This window comes from Sporobolomyces salmoneus (genome assembly GCF_050403485.1).
Source record: "Sporobolomyces salmoneus JCM6883 DNA, S_salmoneus_JCM6883_v1_ctg10, whole genome shotgun sequence".
In the NCBI taxonomy this organism is placed as follows: domain Eukaryota; kingdom Fungi; phylum Basidiomycota; class Microbotryomycetes; order Sporidiobolales; family Sporidiobolaceae; genus Sporobolomyces; species Sporobolomyces salmoneus.
The window spans coordinates 250,516-267,961 of record NW_027481153.1 but is presented as its reverse complement, the minus strand read 5'-3'; the positions used below and the strand labels follow the sequence as shown (position 1 = coordinate 267,961).

The following is a 17,446-nucleotide window of genomic DNA, read 5'->3' as shown; positions in this document are numbered from 1 at the left end:
CCAATGAGAGAGTTGCGAAAAGTAAGACGTGCTAAATTGCGATTTGAACATCGTCGAGCTCGTCTCGACTCGCTCTTTTTGATGTCGCCCTGCCTCTCTACAAGAAGCTCAAGCCTAACCCGAACTGCACACCCTTGACGGATCCTTCCCCTCTTGCTGCTACTAGAGGTACTCCGACGTTGACTTCGACTCGAACCGACGAATGTCGATACATCAATCCCAGACCTGTCGTGACTGAAGGAGGTTGTGTGAATAGTGTCGAGAGTGGTTGAGCTATTCGTCGATCACAATCAGCGTCAGCCTTGGTCTCGAAGCCCTGACAAGAGAGAGACGAGAGCAGCTTACATCCACCGACGAGTTTTCCAGCATTCACGAAGAAATGTCCCTTCAATGGCCAATCGTGCTTCTTGTAGATCGGAGTGACGAGACTAGCCCCGAGAGCCCAGAATGCGTTTCCTCCTAGGTAATCTCGATTATCTTTCGGTCCCATCGCGTTTGGTCGGAACATTCGAACAGAGGTAGGACCTCCGAGGTGGAAGCGATCGGGGAGGAGGGAAGTGGCGGGTCTGGAGGAGGAAGAGGATGATGCGGAGGAAGAGAAGGGGAACAGGAGTCCGGATCGACCACCGAGAGAAACCGACTAAAGGATAGTGGGAGCTTGTCAGCGTTTGAGCGAAATATGCGAAGAGCGGACGAGGTGAACTCACGTATCCACCTCCTAGAGATCGAGAGACCGAGCCCTCTTGTTCCGCCTTGACGAAATTTGCGTCTCCTCCCAATCCCGCATATTCCTAGTTTTCGCGCGTCGAAGAGTGAGAGCGCGATCAGTCTTTGTGAACGAGCCTTGACTTCGAGAGCACTGACTCTACATACCTGTCTGAGCTTGAGGTAGAACCCTCTCGTAGCGATGAAAGGATCGTCCCTCGTATCCCGAGTGAAAGTATGAGATAGAGCAGATTTGACTGATGCTCCTGCGGCATCCCGGACCCTGTATCCCCGCACCGATCATCATCAGTCGTCAGGTCGGATGAGGAGAAGCGAGAGAGAGGAACGTACGACATGGAAGCTGAAGGAGCGACTTCTCCGATTTGTCGTAGAACTGCTTCGTACGCGAATTCGTGATATCCGAACGGACTCAGTGTCTGCATAGGATGCACGAACGTATCAGTAGACTGGAAAATGTGACGTAGAAGGTAAGACTCACCCGTAATCGAGCCATCAACCCTTTTGTCGATTCATTGCAACTTGCGAAATAATTGAGATCTCTTTGTGCCGAAAAGATGGAGAAATCGAACCTCGTTACCGCTGAGGCGTTAACAGGTGTATCGAACTTGACCTGCCAAGACACAGAGCCAGAAGTCAACCTCTCATAACAGAGACTGTAAGCGAGAAGGAGAACCCACTTGGAAAGCCGATTTCGTTCGAGTACCGAAGGAAACGTTTCCTTCAATCGTTTCACCTCCTCCGAACGCATTTCGAATCTTCGCGGTACCAGTCTGATGGTCGAGCAGAGTGATGTGTCAGGAGCAGACGACGACGCAGAAGAGCACAGATAGAAGAGCTCACAGCGTTTCCTTCACCATCTCCAACATCCGTAGCCGTTCTCAAGAAGTATTTTGACTGTTCCTTGACATTAAAGACCAAATCCACTTCGTCTTTCCCGCTGAGTACGCTATCGCATTGAACGAGAGTCGGCTCGATCGATCCAGGTCGGAAGATATCGAACTTCTCGAGCGTCTCTGTCAAGTCTCGAGTCGTCTTGAGGAGCGATTTGAGGGTTTGTTCGGAGGGCGGCGGGGGAGAAGGGAAGTTTGCGGAGAGGAAAGAAGGAGTCGGGATGGGAGTAAGGTAAGGGGCGACGACGCGGGAGAGGAAGGAGGGGCGGGTGTTTGTAGCTCCGAGGAAACGGATAGAGTTGAGTCGAAGAGGAGCATCGAGGTTGTCGTTGACCTAGCTCGCAAAGGAGAAAGAAGGAAGTCAGTCAGTATTTCGCGAGAATCCGAGTCTCAAACGGAGAAGCACTCACGACTTCGGCTAGCTGTTTGCCCATCCTCTCATATTTTCCTCTAAGCTTCCTCTCGAGTCGTTCCTTCTGCCAACTCTCTGCATCTTTGATCTGACTTTCGTCCAAAACGATTTCAACCTGAGCGCTGTCGATCTCGCCTCCGGTCGGAATCGCTTCGGGCGCGGGAGAAGGTGTCGGTAACGAAGGAGAGGCAGGAGGGGAGGATGTGTTTGGGCCTGGAGGAGGGGAGGAAGTGGAAGAGGAGGAAGGAGTCGCTTGAGGTTGAGCGAAAGAATTGACAGAAGTCGACTCGGCTGTTGAGATGAAGGGACCCTTGACGGTCACTTTCGTAGGTTCAACGTGTTCGGGAGTAGTCTTCAGGTGTTCAGCTGGAGTCCGTCGAGGGGGAGGAACATCGGCAGATGAAGTCGATTCCTGTTCGCGTAACGTCAGCCGCAGAGCTCTTGACCTGCGCTACGGGCTACTCACCTGACTAGCCATCTTCTCAGTACCCTTTGGTCGGAAGAATGAGCCGATTTGGGGATGAAGAAAGTCAAAGAACTTTCGATCGATCTTCCTTCCCCTCTTCTACCTCTCCGCGCGACCTTCAACACCCCTACACGCCAGCTAGACAAGAAGACTTCGATCCTCGACCATAGCGGACCACGCGGGAGTCCTCTTCCTCCAGAAACTGTCTCATTTCCCCACCTGTCTCTTTCCACCTCAATGTCCTTTCCTTCCGCTTCTACCTCGACAGAACTACCTTGGGATCAACAAGAACCCTTGTTCGGATCCCACGCAAGTCGGCTAGATCAAGAAGATTACGAAGAATCGCCTCTAGCAGGTCCTTCCGAAGGTTCGCTCTATTCGATCCTCAACCTATCGAATGACTGCACGGAGGAGGAGATTCAGAAGAGTTACAGGCGGTTAGCAGGTCCGTTTGCACGTCCTCCCTCGCGATCTAGCTTGATTTCGAGCTGATTATCCGCTTCCTCGATGCAGCTCTCCTTCACCCGGATCGACATCGAGATCCAGCCTTGAAGAAAGCCGCAGATTCACGGTTCCAAGCGATCAATCATGCGTTCGAGGTCTTGTCAGATCCACAGAAGAGAGTCATTTACGACGAATTAGGGGAAGATGGGTTGAAATCGGAGTTGAAAGTTGGGCCGAGAGGGAAAACTGCTCAAGAGGTAAGCTCATCTCGTCATAAGGAACAGATACGGATGATACTGACCTTGTCTGAGACGGTTTTAGCTGAGAGCGGAATACGAAAAACTGAATCGACAGCAACTCGAAGCGAACCTCGAAAGTCTCGTGCGGTCAAGGGTTAGTCCAAGAAGATGTCCCAGTCAAGTCGTTTACTGAGTCGAATCATTCTGTAGGGAGAGATCACGATCACCTCTGATGCTCGAGTGATGTTACTATCGGATGAAGAGAGAATAAAATACGGAGGACCTCAAGATTTTGGATTGATTGATCGGATACAGAGCGTATCGACTCGACAACTCTTCCTCAAACATTCTTTTACTGTGAGTGATGGCGGGGAAGTCAGGCTGATTTCTGCTAACCATTGAGCTTGATTAGACTCCAATCAATCCTGCGACCGCTTTGATTCTCACTTCGCAAATCGTCGCTCGTCAAGGGGTCGGGGCTGGTAATTTTATCGTCAAACTGCAGCACAACCCGACCTCTAGGCTGAATTTCGAGGTCAGTCGAATTGCCTCTCATACTGTTTTCACGAGCTCACTTCGTTCCCTCCGTGTAGATCGGCACAACGTTACTACGGCCTCGAGCACTCACCTTCAAGACGACTTACGCCCCCGACCCTGATTCTTTTGCTCGACTTGAACTCCTGCCGATTCGTTCTCTCGCATTCCCGCAACCTCCAAAATTCACTCTCACTCTCGGTCGACGGATCTACGAGAACCTCACCGCGATTCTCACTCTGCGATCCGGTTCCTACTCTCTCGGTCCCTGGGGAGCTAGTACAGCACAACCCGTTAGTGATTCGACCCTCTCCGTCGGACTTCAGCACACGAATGGGTTAGCAGTCGAATGCACTTCGGGAGTGTTCACTCAGCAACTATCGGGAGGATGGGGAACGACGGTGTTGAGTGGATTCAAGGTGGGTCTTAATGGAGTTGTGACAAGTACGGGAGCGATGAGTGTTGGTTGGAACGTCGATAGGAGAGTTACGGAGAACGTGAAAACGGGTTTGGGATTGGATGTGGGAGTCAATGGAGCGATGACGCTCAAGATTAGGTGAGCTCTCTCTTCGTGCAGATTGAACCTGCACGAGCCTGAAGAGACTTCACTCGCAGAATCATGAGATTGGGACAAAGGATCACCTTGCCGATTATCGTATCGACTTCCTTCGATCCAAGACTGTTCACAACCCTGACGGTCATTCCAGCGATCGGGATCATCACGACGAATCACTTCCTCCTTGCCCCGCGGAAACAGAGGAAATTATCTTCGTACGTTTTCACGCTATCGGACTTTCGACTCTCGCTGAACGTCCATTGCTGTTGAATCGTACAGAAAGCTGAAGGAGTTGAGAAGAGAACACGAAGAGTACATTCGGGAAAAGCGGGAAGAAGCTGTACAAGCTCAAGAGTTGGTCAAGGAATACGTTGCGAAACGGGTGAAAGAGGAAGAGTCGAGGAATGGTGAGCTGTCTTCGACGGACTCCTGCATGTCTACTCAGACTGATCGTGTCCGGAAGCAGGTCTCATCATCGACGAAGCGATCTACGGAGTTCTGCAATCTGTCGACGAAAAAGTCGAATCCGAGCTTGAACAACGCTGGTTCGACGTTACTCGTGAGCCTCTCTCTCCTCGATCTCGCCGAATTGTTACTGACAGTCGCGGACTGTGTTGTAGTCGCACTTCAAGCTCTCCTACCCGCTCAATCTTCCCAACTCGTGATTCCCGCCGGTCGAACAAAAGCGTCTCTCCTCGGGTTCTACGATCCAGCAATCGGAGAGAAGAAACAATTGAAAGTACGATATCGATTCAAAGGGAAGTTGCACGAGGCAATCTTGGGGGACAAACAGGCCGTCGCCCTGCCGTTGAGGGAACACATCGTTGGACCTTGAAATGGAACCTACGTTGGCTATTTCTGGCGGAATGAGAGAACGAGGCGATGATGGTGTTCAACCAGGGGGCAGTGCTCGAGGCCGGAGAGGGAGAGCTATTTCGAGACGCCTCAAAAAAAGCAAAATTGCAATCGGCACCGTGTCAACAAAGGAAAGCACAAATCCCTCTTCGTGGACGACTTGATGTGTACGACGAGAGCAATTACAAGGGGAGTCGCATGTATCTCAGCTGATCAGAGAGAGGAGAGACAGAAAGAGAAGCGAAGAAAACGCGGAGAGTGCAAATTGCGAAGTCGAGATTTTGAATTCACCGCTTTTGCTCTTTCCCTCTCCCTTTCTCCTCAACTTCACCTCTTACGCCTCTTCACCTCGTCAACCGATTACTCTCGCGATGGAGACTCTATCGATCCAGACCGACTTCCCCTCGGTTCAAACTGCTGACTTCTCCGTTCTCCCTTCCCCCTCGACGTTTTTCTCAAACAACGCGGTTACTTACCCCTCTCCTACGTTCGACCAATACCCGATCTCGGCTACCGATTATCATCAACACTTCCTACCTCCTCCGGCGGTCACGCAAGACGAGAGGAGCGATTTCTCGTCCTCTCCTCCTGGTGACGTGAACTCCTTGGCTGCCGATACCCCTTCTCCCGCGTCTTCGTTCCCTTCGACTCCTACTGGTTCTCCGATTCCCCAGAACTTGACTTTCGATCAATGCGCTGGAGCAGCCGGAAAGAAAGAGTTTCAACCCTCGATGAACAAAGTGAGTCTCCTCCCTCTCTCTTCTCAATCGCTGTGAATCGGAGTCGCGCATCGGACGAGTGAGTACTAACACAGTACTTTCGCTTTTGTAGCAACTCGACCCGTCGGTTCAGTTCGAAGTTTTCGACCAAATCATTCCTTCGCAGCACAAAACTCAATTTGACTGCGGAATGTTCAACGGTCCCTCGCTTCATCCAGATCTTCCCCCTCCTCCTCGACACTCTCACGCTCACGCTCACGCGACCCCTTACGCGCCGGTACAACCAGAGTACTACACAGTTTCAGGAGGAGAGATCGTCTACGTGAACGGAATCCCTCAAATCATCCCTCAACAACAAGCTCCTTACCCTCAACAAGCTATCCCGTACTCGCTCGGAGGAGGAAACTTCACCTACGCTATCCCACAATCGACTCCTGGTCCCACCGCGATCGAAACTCCTCTCGGAACTTACTACTTCGTCCCGAACGTCAACCCAGTCGCTCAGGTTCAAGCTCCTCCTTCGCCTCCTCCCGCTCACACTTCGACCGCGCTCCACCACAACGAACCAGTTCAACTTCCTTCTTCCCCTCCTTTCGACATGTCGGCGAATGTCAACTCTGGATTCGTTCAGCTTCCGAACGGTTTGACGGCAGGAGTCGCAATCGCTCAAGCTACGAATGTCGTTCGTTCGGCGAGTGGTCAGACCGCTACCGTCGTCGTAGGAAATCAGAAGATTCGTCTCCCCGTTGGACAAGGAAAACGAGGTTCGACAAAGCGCCCTTCGGCCAAGAAAGATCAAGTAAAGAAATTCGTTAGTCATTCTCTCTCTCCTTCTCTCGTTATTCCGCGTAATCAGAGCTGACACTGCTCTCAATAGATCTGTCCTCACGTCGGTTGCGGGCGTGCGTTCGCTCGTAACTTCAATATGCAGTCTCATTTCAAGTCTCATCTCGGAATTCGTGAATGTGAGCCTCTCTCCATCTTAGACCTCCTGGGATGCCGAGCTGACCCTCTTCGCATGATCAGTCTCTTGCCCTCACTGCCCGAAGAAGTTCTCCCGTCGTCACGATCGAGCCCGTCACTGTTCGGCAGTTCACGACTCTCGCGTCGACCGCGATGGCAACATCATCTCAGGAGGAGGAGGAGGACGTCGCATCTCTTCTTCCTCTTCTTCGACCTCGTTCACTTCCCACTCTTCCATCGATGGAGGAGAAGAAGAGGAATACGATGATACTTTTGACGAAGACAAGAACTTTCAGTTGTCCGGATTCTCCGGTTAAACGACGAAAGTTTCTCAATCTTCTAAAACTTCGTGACCTGAATGCCCGAAAGCAACTCGATGGAAAGGACCGAACACTCACGTCGAATCAAGGAGGAGGAGGAATCCATCCCTCTTCTCTCGCCTCGACTCTACCCGTTCGACTTTCCCTTTCTCTCGACGAACTTCCCCGCACTTCAAGTCACCACAACACACTCACTCTACTTTACTCGTTAACGCCTTTCGATCCCTTCTGCTCACTCATTCTTGAGTGAGAAAACCGGAATATCGAAATCGCAAAATAACAACCAACAAACTCGTATCGCTCCGGACGGCCAAAAAGTCACACCTCCACCTATTTCCTTTCTTCCTCTCTCTCTCTCCTCATCGCCATCACCACTCCCTGAAGAAAGGACGTAACCCGACTCTATGGCCGCTCTACCGACCTCCCTACAACGTTTTTCAAGCTCGAGAAAAAGTCCTCCTCCCTTCTCTCTCTCCCTGCGAGAGAGAGCGGGATGGTCTTTTCCTTTATAGAAGTTTATTTTACCAACTTTGAGCTTAAAACTAGAGGAGCCGAAGCAGACGTCGATTTTTCTCAGTGTTTCTCTTCATTGAGAAACGACTAGAAATCGAGGGTCTGATCTTCCGCTTGCGTCTAATTCAACAACAATCTCTTCCCCCTTCTCAAGAAAAGAACAACAACTCTGTACCGACTCCAACAAACGACGAACGACAATCGACAATCCTGGAAATCCCTCTTCTCTTCCCCTCCTCTTCTCGACATCTCGGATCGAATCAGTACATATTTTGTCGTACAATTCGTTTCCGATCCTCGAGCCGAAACTCCACTTCCGACCTCCCACTCAGGATCTCCGTCAACAATTCGTCGTCGTTGTCTTCCGGTACATTTTGTTTCTTTTTTCTTTTGAGGTTGTTTCTAGACCTTTGGATCGAGCCACTCTCCCCCTCCCCTATACTCTCTCCCCATCCTCTCTCCCTCTATGAATCTCTCTCCTCACTTCCTCCTCACCCTCGTCACTTTGTAAACTCCTCCCCCTCCCGATTCTTCTTCTCCCCTCTCAATATGTACAACTCCAGCTTTCAGATACACGCTTTCTTTCTTTCCCTTCTTGCCTTTCTTTCTTGATCTCACAATGGACAACTTTTTTTTTGCTCTTTTCTCTCCTCAAGTCGAGCTTCCGTTTTCCTCCGAGAGATTCCTTCGCAAGCGTCGAGACCGAAGTTGAAAACTCCTAAAAACTCCGGTTACACGAAATGACCGGTCTCCGTTTCACACGAGCGCGAAACGTCAACTTTTTTCTCTCACTCCACTTTGCTTCCCGACCACTACCGATCAAACCTCGACTAAGAACAAAATGGTAAGCCGGGCTCTCAGTAATCACAACGGGCTATCAACTGACGGCACTCGCGCGCTGGAACAGTCTAAAACCGCTGCTTCCATCCCCCCTCCGAGTGAAGTCCTGAACAAGGCGAAAGAGGAGAAACTCGCAGAGAAATCAGCATCGGGAATCAAATCCTTCATCTCTGGAGGTGCTGGAGGAGTAGCTGCTGTCCTAGTCGGTACGTAACCTCCTCCTCCTCCTCTCCCCCACTCTTTTCCTTCCTCCGTCTCGGATCCTAGGCTGATTCCGTTTGATCGTGGATTGGATTAGGTCAACCATTCGATTTGACGAAAGTGAGGTTACAAACTGCGAAACCTGGTCAATACACGGGAACTTTGGACGTCGTGAAACAAACTTTGGCGAGGGATGGTCTTAAAGGGTTAGCTCGATTCACTCTCTTTCCGAGTATTCCGAATGTAGTTGTGCTAATTGAGACGTGACTGATCAGGTTCTACCGAGGAATGGGACCCCCTCTCGCTGGTGTAACTCCAATGTTCGCAGTTAGTTTCTGGGTAAGTCTTCCTCACTCTGCTCTATCCGCTTCAAATGCTCTCTCTTGTGGTGTGACGGAACTGACGATTCGTTGCGTCGACAGGGTTACTCGATGGGAAAGAAATTGGTTTACGCCGCAACTCCTCAACGAAAATCCTCAATTTTGAGCTACACTGAACTAGCAGCTGCGGGTTTCTTCTCGGCTGTTCCTACAACTCTCGTAGCTGCCCCTGTAGAACGTGTCAAGGTGTTACTTCAAGTCAGTCCTTACTCCCTCTCTACATTTTGACGAGTTCGAACGAAAACTGATTCAACGCTCTATCAGATGCAAGGACAAGGAGGAAAACAACTTTACAGTGGACCTCTAGACGCAGTTTCGAAGCTTTACAAAGAGGGAGGATTGAAGAGTATTTACCGAGGTACTGGAGCAACTTTGGCTCGAGATGGACCAGGTTCCGCTGCTTACGTGAGTTTCTTTCCGCTCTTCCTCGCCCTATCTTTTCTCGTACTGACCACGAAGCGTCTCTCGATGATATGATTAGTTCGTTGCGTACGAATACGTGAAAAAGACTTTAACTCCCGCTGGTCAAGATCCCGCCGCACTCTCGCTCTCCGCAGTCATGGTCGCAGGAGGTCTCGCCGGTGTAACAATGTGGACTTTTGCTATTCCTCCCGACGTCAGTCCTATCCCATCTCCTCATTCTTCCTCAACTTCCAGTGAAACTGATCCGAGCGTCTTGAAAAAATAGGTCATTAAATCTCGATTACAAGGAGCTCCCGAAGGTACCTACAAAGGATTCATCGATTGTGCGGCACAAACGGTCAAGGCGGATGGAGTCAAGGCGTTGTTCAAAGGGTTCGGTCCAGCCATGTTGCGAGCTTTCCCAGCTAACGCTGCTACTTTCGTAAGTTCTTACTATCTTTCTCTCTTGGCATCCCTCTGTTGCGAGTTTGCTGACGAGATGGGTCTGCTGGTGTGTTTAGCTCGGTGTCGAGTTGTCGATGCAGGCTATGAACCGATTTTTCTGAATGGACCCCGTCCCTTTGATCGACCTTTTCCATATCTTACGACACATGAGCACGACCAGCAATCTCCTCTGCCAGGTCTTCCTCCGAACGCATCTATCTACCTTAAAACCGAGTTTCAGTAACCCTTCGTCTCTTTTGTATATGTCTCTCTTTGCTGCAGTGTTAGACTCTTGTTTCCCTCCCAAACATCCAATTCAGGGGGACTGATTATTCTCTCACGCTGAGATGTTCTCTGACGAAGTTTTCTTTTTCCCTCTCTTCTGCGAGCAACGACGCGCGTTCTTGGTCTCCGAGCTGACGACTTCGATTCCGACGACGACAGGTGGTAACAGAGACGCTTAGAATACTTGGACATAGCTCAATGCCGAGAGAGATGTCCGCACAAGCAAGAGTAACGAAAATCGGCGTCTTTCGCAGTCGATTCCTTTCAGCATATACGGGCTTGTGTTTTCTCTCGTCCACTGAGCGACATCTTGAACAAAAACCGACTAATGGACGACGACGGAAAAATGTCTCAACCCAAGAAAGTTCTCTCCCATTCTCCACCTCGTTCCTTCTCCACCCTCCGCCTTCCACCCCTCTCGAATCTCGCGAAATACTCGGAGGAACACCGCTTACTCCCAAGACCTATCTCCGAACTTCGCTCAACTTGTTCTTCTCCGAGTCCGAATTCGCGCAACGGTCGAACCAAGTCATCTCGACAACTTTCAACCAGAACTACTCGAGACCCGAAGAGAGTGAAGTGTATAGTTAAAGGAGAAGATAGCGAGATGCAACAGACTGAGTGGGATTGGGTTCGAGAGCGAGGACAAGGAGAAACTTTGTGAGTTCGGATGCCTCGCTTTCTTCGCAGACATCTCGAGACGCTTATTCGCTGACCTCACGATGTGAATATGATGTAGTAGAATCGATCGGGATGAAGGAGACTCAACAGGTGATGAGACTTTGTCGGATTCAGAACTTGGGGCAACTAGATTTGGTGCTACCTCTCGAGCGACGTACGACTATCAGTCTGGACCACCTTACCTCTCGAATCATCAATATCATTCTCAACATATGCAACAACTCGAAGAAGACGAGGAACCAGGCGATGGAGGAGGAGGAGGAGGAGGAGAGTTCTTGAATACTTTCTTCGGCTTGGACCCTCGAAGCTCTCCCCTTCCGTCGATTCAGACTCAGCAGCAAGTACACTCCTACTCCTCGGATACCCCTCGACCCTACTCCTTCCCGCCAACCGCAGCTTATCAATCGGAAGCTTATTCTTTCCCTCCTTCGTTCTCGTTCCCTTTCACTTCGACTTCGTCTTTCGCCCTCTCCTCGAACTCTCCACCCACGACTTCAAATCCTCTTTCACCCCTTCTACTCCCTACCTGGATCCCGCGCTCGAGCACGACTTGCCAACAAGCTTCGAGCTTCCCTCCGCTTTTTCCTCTCCCGCAATGGAATTCGACTCCAGAAGAATTCAGCGAACAACTCTACGATGCTTCACAACCTTCCGACAGCGGCCCTTCCTCCTGGTCGAGTCACGACTCTCAACTCGATTCCCTCGAGTCTCAACCTTCCGCTCCCTCTTCGATCTTCCCCATCTCCTCTTCTTCCTACGAGCTACCTACCCCTCCCTCCTCCTTTCGCACTCCCGGTCCCCCTTCCCCTACCCTTTACGAGTCCCGTCGCCATTCCTGGCCTCTCTCCTCCTCCTTCGACTTCACTCTCCTCGAACCGCGTTCCCCTTTCGTCCCAGCTCAACTCCAACTTCGATCCTCACCAATCATTCCACCTCCATCGAGTCTTCAGACTCCACCACCACCATCGTTCGAGAAGGAACCGGAATGGTTGTTATCGAGAGAGGATAACGAAATGTATCAAGGAGCTTTGGCGCTGAGCGAGATTAATCCGACGAGAGGAATTCAAGCTCGAGAGGAAGGTTCCGGGTCGATCGTACCTAAGAAACGAAATGAGCTCGAGACGGAACTGGAGGGAGAACAAGGAGACGAAGAAGACGCGGGAGAAAGAGGGGACACGACTTTGGACGGAGAAATTGATGAAAGAAACGAAGCAGAGGGATTGAACGGAGATCACGATGGGGTTGAGGGGACCGCATTGTATCGAGGAAGTCCTACGGTCGAGAATCCGGGAGCAGAGGAGGAGGAACAGATCCAAGTCAGGAGGAGATCGACGAGAAAATCGAATCCACCTCGTGCTTCTCTCGTCGCGAGTCAACCTACCGGATCCGGCGATACGAGCGGCGATATGGACGCTAATGACGTTTGGAAGTCGGATACTACTTTCTGGGCGCCGTTCGAACAGAACGAGACTTTGTTGAACGAAGAAGGAGAATCGTGAGACTTCAGCTCTCTTTCATTTTGAGCTCTCCAGTTTCTGACCATCTTCTCGTGCTCGACAGTGTCGATTTCTCTGAATCGATCGCGAATCCTTCATCTTTCTTCTGGAGTGACGAACTCGAAAACTGGTTGACTTATCGTCGCAATTTCCTCTTCTTCGACGTCTCGATCACTTTCGACTCTCCTGTCTCACTTTCGTCCCTTCACACCTCGACGAGCGACTCCCGCGTCGCTTATCTCGAGGTCAAGCTCGAAGCGGTCACCTACCCTCGAGGCTCGCCTGTCGAAATCTCTCAATTCGGAACTTCTCGTTCGTTAGCCGCTTCGTCTCCCGTCGGACCTCGACGACTCTTCCCTCTTGCCGTCACGAGGAGTGATACTGGTCATCTTATCGCCTCGACCTATTCGACTCAATTCAGTCGCCTCCAGTATCGCGCTTCAACTTCGAAACACGGAACGGAAGATCGAGACAATTTCTTCCTGAACGTTGTCACTCTCGTCGCGGTACACCAGGATGGGGACGAAACGAACCTAGGAAGCTGGAAGAGTGCGAAGTTGGTCGTTCGAGGGAGAAGTCCTGGAAACTTCGAAAAGTCAAAGAAGAAAAGGGAGGGAAAATCGTCGTCTTCGTCGTCGTCATCGAACAAACCAGCGAGGAAGCGTGCAAAACTCTCAAAGTAATCCTGTCTGTCCGTGTCTGTGTCTCCGTATATTGTCTCTCGCTTGTAGCGTCTAATCTGTAGCCTCTCTCTCTCTCTCTCTTTCTATTTCCTTCTCCCCCTTCTTCGTTACTAGCATAGCATTCATCCGTCCCGTGTCTTCCTGTTCACATTTATTGATCGTGTTGCTTGTAGGAAAACTTGGCTGTAGCTTGTTCGCTCGAATCTCTCTCTCTCTCTCGCAAGTAAAGGAAGGTTGTTGGAAGTTAAGCTAGGTTTCTGTCGATATATACAGTGGGAGCACGGTCGCCAGCTACTGCGACGACTTGACATCGTCGATAGCTTTCCGAACCGCTTTCGCGACGTCCTCAGCTCCAGGGAAACTGCGAACAAGTCATCATCGTCAGGTTCTCGAACGCACAGAGAGCTCATGATAGGGGAAACCAAAGACGTACTCTCCGTGCACACAAATCGAGACTTTGTTCGTGGACTCCGGGAATTTGAGCTCGACTCCGTTGAGAGATTTCCATGTGCTCGTTTCGAGCATCCCTTTCACACGAGTGTAAACCTCTTCTCCTGTGATCGGGTGTCGTTCGGCGGCGGATCGAGGGGCGAGAAGTTTCGCCTGCGGGCAATCTCGACGTTTCAGCCTCTATCGAAATCAAAGACTGTACATCGGACAAGAGCTCACCTCGTCGGTATACTGTAGATCAGCGTAGAACTCTGTCGACGAAACGAGTCAGTTACGAGTCGAGTCGAGGAATGCAACGTCCAACTCACCTGGAATGAACTCGACACCGAGCTCTTCACAAGCGTCTTGGTGAGCTGATCCCGGGAGACCCAACATCGGTACGCTGTAGAGCTTCGCGACTCTCGCGGCTTCTCGAGCGAGTTCGATGTTTTTACTCGACATGACATACTGCAGACGAACAAGTCAGTCTCTCGCTCGTGTCGAGGACGAAGATAGACGTATTGCTTGACCATGACACTTGACATGTGACATTTCGAGCTCGTTCAGCTTGAGGAATCCAGATAGAGCGCCAGCTTGGTAAACGATCATGTTGAAGAAGGATGCTGGAGGGAGATGCATTTCGCGTCTTCCGAAGCCTTGCAAGTCGGGGAGACCTGGATGGCATCCAATGTTGACGCCGTGCTTCTTTGCTCTGCATTTGGCAAATCGTCAGCAAACGAGCGAGAGGAGCATGGAGAAGGAAGAAGTCTCACAGAGCTGCCGTTTTCCCCATGACATCGTGGTCTCCCGCATGGTAGCCGCAAGCAACGTTCGCATAGTCTAGGTACGGCATCAGGGCTTCGTCTGAAGGGAAAGAGCGAAAGGAGTTCCGACGAGAGGTCAGCTAAGGGAATGCCGAAAGAAAGGATGTGGGACTAGCCTGCTCCGAGATGCCAAGGTCCGTACGACTCTCCCATATCGACGTTGATGGTAGCTGATAGAGGCATTTCGGGTATACGTTAAGATCTTTAGAGGGAGTAGAGAGGAGGGGAAAGGGATTATAGATGAGAATTGGTGACGGTGATTGTGAGTAGCTTTCGATGCTGTTCTGGTATCGAGGGCTTCAGGAATTGTGAGGAGTCTGTGTACGTTGAGCTCGGTCGTCTGGCTGATTGGGTCGAATGGGAGAGGAGAGGGAGTGGACTTCCGATTGCAATTGCTGACAAGGTCTCTCTCTCTCTCTTCCCATTCTCCCCGCACGGATTAGCCGCAAACAGTCGACAAGGGAGACCGCGTTGCTCTATCTTCCGTCTTGCCGCCGACTCCGATCGTACGGCCTTTTCCTCGCACTCCTTTCCGTGTCTCGCTCATTCTCCTCCGTCTTCCGCGACCTCTCCACACCTTACGTAGCCTACTTAGGCAGCCCTGAAGAACCTAGGGCCCAATGGTCGACTGTAGCGCGCTACAAGTCGAGGAGGTTCGCCTGATTCCGGACCGACGGAGTATATTTCCGTTCGCAGATTAGCCCCCGCTAAAACAGGGTGATTGCGATCGAAGACTCGTAAATCTTGCGGGGCGATTTAGCCGCTTATCTCCCTGTGGCTTTATCTGCACAGTGAGCGAGCGTCGTCTCATCTCTCCCCTCTTTCTCCCCTCAGTTCCTCACGATCTCCTCTCTCATCACGCATGGAGACAGCTCGCAAGATCGATAAAGTACTCTGCGTCAAGCAAGAAGCAGGCCTTCGGGGTAAAGCAACGTGAGTCTTCCGCCTCTGACCCTTTCGAACTTGAGACTGATAGATAGCATGATTCGCAGTCGCTGGTCCAACAAAGACCTCGATCCCGTTCCTCAAGCACATCGAACATGGAGTGCGCTCGACGTCTGCTCGTATTGGAACTCTGATCAGTTTGCTCCAGCGACTTGGGATCTCGGAAGCGCTGTGAGTGGATCCCTTCTGTACTCTCCTTGTGGCCTCGTAAGACTGACTCCATTTGGTGAGTGGTACAGCTCGTCGGACTGGGGCTTACGTTAAAGCAAGCAGTCCCGATCTCGTTCTTCGCGTTTTTCTGTATCGGAGTCGGTAAGCGTCGATTCTCTTGAACTTCCCTGCTTGATCTTCACTGATCCTCGTCGTCTCGCAACAGTGCTATCGCTGAATGGCCGAATCGGAGCCTTGACCCATTGCTCTTTCCCTGTTTGTGCTCGGGCTCCATTCGGCATGGTCGGAGCGTACATCCCAATCATCGTCAGATCGATTCTCGCATTGCTCTGGCTCGTTATTCTCACATACGTAGGTCTGGCTCTCTAGCTCACTGGGCTCACACGACTCTAGCTGACGAGATTTGTACCCTCGCTTAGCAAGGAGGAAATGTCGTAGCAGTCATGCTCGGTTCGATCTGGCCCTCATTCAACCGAATTGAGAACACTCTTCCTGAAGGACTCGGAATCACAACCCAAAGTCTAGTCGGCTTCCTCCTTCTCTGGCTCGTTCAAGCTCCCCTCGCCTGTATTCCGATCCATAAAATCAAGATTTTCTTCAGCATCAAAGCATGGATTTCGATCGTCGCTTTCATCGCATTCTTCGTTTGGTCTCTCGTCGTGACCAAAGGGAAAGGTCAACTCATTTCGGGAGCGATGGATTCGTCAAAGTTTCCGGGAGGTTCAAGAGCTTGGGCTATCATCTCCGGAATCAATACCGTAGTCGGACTCTATTCGACCGTATCGTGAGTCGATCCTCTCTACTGTGCGGCTATACTTCTTCGGGTCTGACTCCTGGTGCCCTCAGCGTCAACATTTCGGACTTTTCTCGTTTCTCGCGTTCTCCGAAGGCGAATCACTGGCAAATCCTGGCTGTCCCGTAAGTTCTCTCGATAGACAATTCCTGAAGCAGTAAGCTGACCCCTGTGTTCCGAGCTATAGTGTCACTGGAACAATCCCGATCGCCATTGCGATTCTCTGCGCCGAAGCCGCCCAACAAAATTACGGAGTTTCCATCTACGATCCTGCCAGTCTCTGTGCTTTGTTCGATTCTCGAGCAGCTCGTTTCTTCTCGAGTTTCGCATGGGTCGTCATGACGATCGGTGTCAACCTCAGCGCGAATCAAGTGAGTCCGTTCGAGTCTATCGGTTTCTGCTTCGACTTTGCTGATCGTCTCGAACGCTCTCTACAGCTCTCTTTCGCAACGGACGTCACCTCGCTTATGCCTCGCTACATCACTATCCTCCGAGGATCAATTTTCGCCTCCATCCTCTGCTGGGCGACTTGTCCTTGGAAGATCGTCACCGATGCACCGAGCTTCCTCGCTTTCCTCTCCGCCTACCCAGTCTTCCTCGCTCCCATCGCCACAATTATGTTCATCGACTTCTACCTCGTTCGGAAAGAGCGAGTCGATGTTCGCGAACTGTACGAACCCCAGGGAACTTACAGATACACGTACGGAGTCAACTGGCGTCCATTCCTCGCTTGGATCCTCGCGCTCGCCCCGAATCTTCCAGCGTTCGCTCACGCTATCGACCCTTCGAACCCTGACGTACAGCCTTACACCTATCGATTCAGGTAAGTCCCTTTTGATCGGCCTGTGCAAGCCTGACGACTAACGACGCAATCGTTGCAGCTGGTTCTTCTCGACTTTCGCCTCTGCAATTCTCTACCTCGCCATCAATTTCTTCTTCCCTCCCACATCATCGCTCATCGAAGAAGCCGTCTACGACATCTCCGAGACTGAGTTCGACGTCGGTAGCGAAGAAGGAGTCGAGGGAACGAGCGAGAAAAAGAAGGACTCGGATGACTTGAACGTTGCTCAGTCGGGGGTCGTCGCGGCGATCTGAGGTTCTGTCTTTGTTCTGTGCTGTCTGTCTTGTGTCCTGTGTCCTGTGTCTGTTGCGTCTTATGTAAGGTTATTCGGTCGATCTGAGACGGGCTTTTGAGAGTCACGAAAGTTGTGCGAAAAGTGAGAAACACGAGACTC

General features: G+C 51.2%; 7 protein-coding genes across 7 annotated transcripts; 5 read left to right on the top strand and 2 right to left on the bottom strand.

The window, feature by feature from the left end:
• Window positions 1–97: 97 nt before the first annotated feature.
• On the bottom strand, window positions 98–2,506 carry SAM50 (SAM complex subunit SAM50; the record flags this gene model as incomplete). Its single annotated transcript, XM_076630496.1, has 10 exons — window positions 98–273; window positions 346–640; window positions 708–791; window positions 874–988; window positions 1,057–1,142; window positions 1,205–1,336; window positions 1,404–1,496; window positions 1,567–1,950; window positions 2,027–2,440; window positions 2,495–2,506. 10 exons carry the CDS (start codon window positions 2,504–2,506, stop codon window positions 98–100), a joined length of 1,791 nt encoding a protein of 596 aa, XP_076489555.1.
• A 225-nt stretch (window positions 2,507–2,731) lies between these two features.
• On the top strand, window positions 2,732–5,102 carry JCM6883_006040 (J domain-containing protein; the record flags this gene model as incomplete). Its single annotated transcript, XM_076630495.1, has 10 exons — window positions 2,732–2,939; window positions 3,008–3,195; window positions 3,260–3,331; window positions 3,388–3,534; window positions 3,590–3,712; window positions 3,771–4,267; window positions 4,327–4,482; window positions 4,547–4,674; window positions 4,734–4,826; window positions 4,888–5,102. 10 exons carry the CDS (start codon window positions 2,732–2,734, stop codon window positions 5,100–5,102), a joined length of 1,827 nt encoding a protein of 608 aa, XP_076489554.1.
• A 391-nt stretch (window positions 5,103–5,493) lies between these two features.
• JCM6883_006039 (uncharacterized protein) lies at window positions 5,494–7,121 on the top strand (the record flags this gene model as incomplete). Its single annotated transcript, XM_076630494.1, has 4 exons — window positions 5,494–5,862; window positions 5,954–6,652; window positions 6,719–6,806; window positions 6,868–7,121. The coding sequence occupies 4 exons, from the start codon at window positions 5,494–5,496 to the stop codon at window positions 7,119–7,121; spliced, it is 1,410 nt and encodes a 469-aa protein (XP_076489553.1).
• Window positions 7,122–8,478: 1,357 nt separating this feature from the next.
• On the top strand, window positions 8,479–10,026 carry JCM6883_006038 (uncharacterized protein; the record flags this gene model as incomplete). Its single annotated transcript, XM_076630493.1, has 9 exons — window positions 8,479–8,481; window positions 8,545–8,683; window positions 8,776–8,884; window positions 8,954–9,017; window positions 9,101–9,256; window positions 9,323–9,463; window positions 9,540–9,674; window positions 9,747–9,902; window positions 9,982–10,026. The coding sequence occupies 9 exons, from the start codon at window positions 8,479–8,481 to the stop codon at window positions 10,024–10,026; spliced, it is 948 nt and encodes a 315-aa protein (XP_076489552.1).
• Window positions 10,027–10,517: 491 nt separating this feature from the next.
• On the top strand, window positions 10,518–13,049 carry JCM6883_006037 (uncharacterized protein; the record flags this gene model as incomplete). The annotated part of the gene is made up of 3 exons (XM_076630492.1): window positions 10,518–10,849; window positions 10,929–12,365; window positions 12,431–13,049. 3 exons carry the CDS (start codon window positions 10,518–10,520, stop codon window positions 13,047–13,049), a joined length of 2,388 nt encoding a protein of 795 aa, XP_076489551.1.
• A 291-nt stretch (window positions 13,050–13,340) lies between these two features.
• Window positions 13,341–14,485, bottom strand: JCM6883_006036 (uncharacterized protein; the record flags this gene model as incomplete). The annotated part of the gene is made up of 7 exons (XM_076630491.1): window positions 13,341–13,410; window positions 13,483–13,652; window positions 13,719–13,750; window positions 13,808–13,946; window positions 14,022–14,190; window positions 14,252–14,342; window positions 14,419–14,485. The coding sequence occupies 7 exons, from the start codon at window positions 14,483–14,485 to the stop codon at window positions 13,341–13,343; spliced, it is 738 nt and encodes a 245-aa protein (XP_076489550.1).
• Window positions 14,486–15,164: 679 nt separating this feature from the next.
• JCM6883_006035 (uncharacterized protein) lies at window positions 15,165–17,306 on the top strand (the record flags this gene model as incomplete). The annotated part of the gene is made up of 9 exons (XM_076630490.1): window positions 15,165–15,235; window positions 15,295–15,418; window positions 15,487–15,559; window positions 15,624–15,769; window positions 15,838–16,202; window positions 16,265–16,336; window positions 16,399–16,582; window positions 16,649–17,034; window positions 17,093–17,306. The coding sequence occupies 9 exons, from the start codon at window positions 15,165–15,167 to the stop codon at window positions 17,304–17,306; spliced, it is 1,635 nt and encodes a 544-aa protein (XP_076489549.1).
• Window positions 17,307–17,446: the final 140 nt, after the last annotated feature.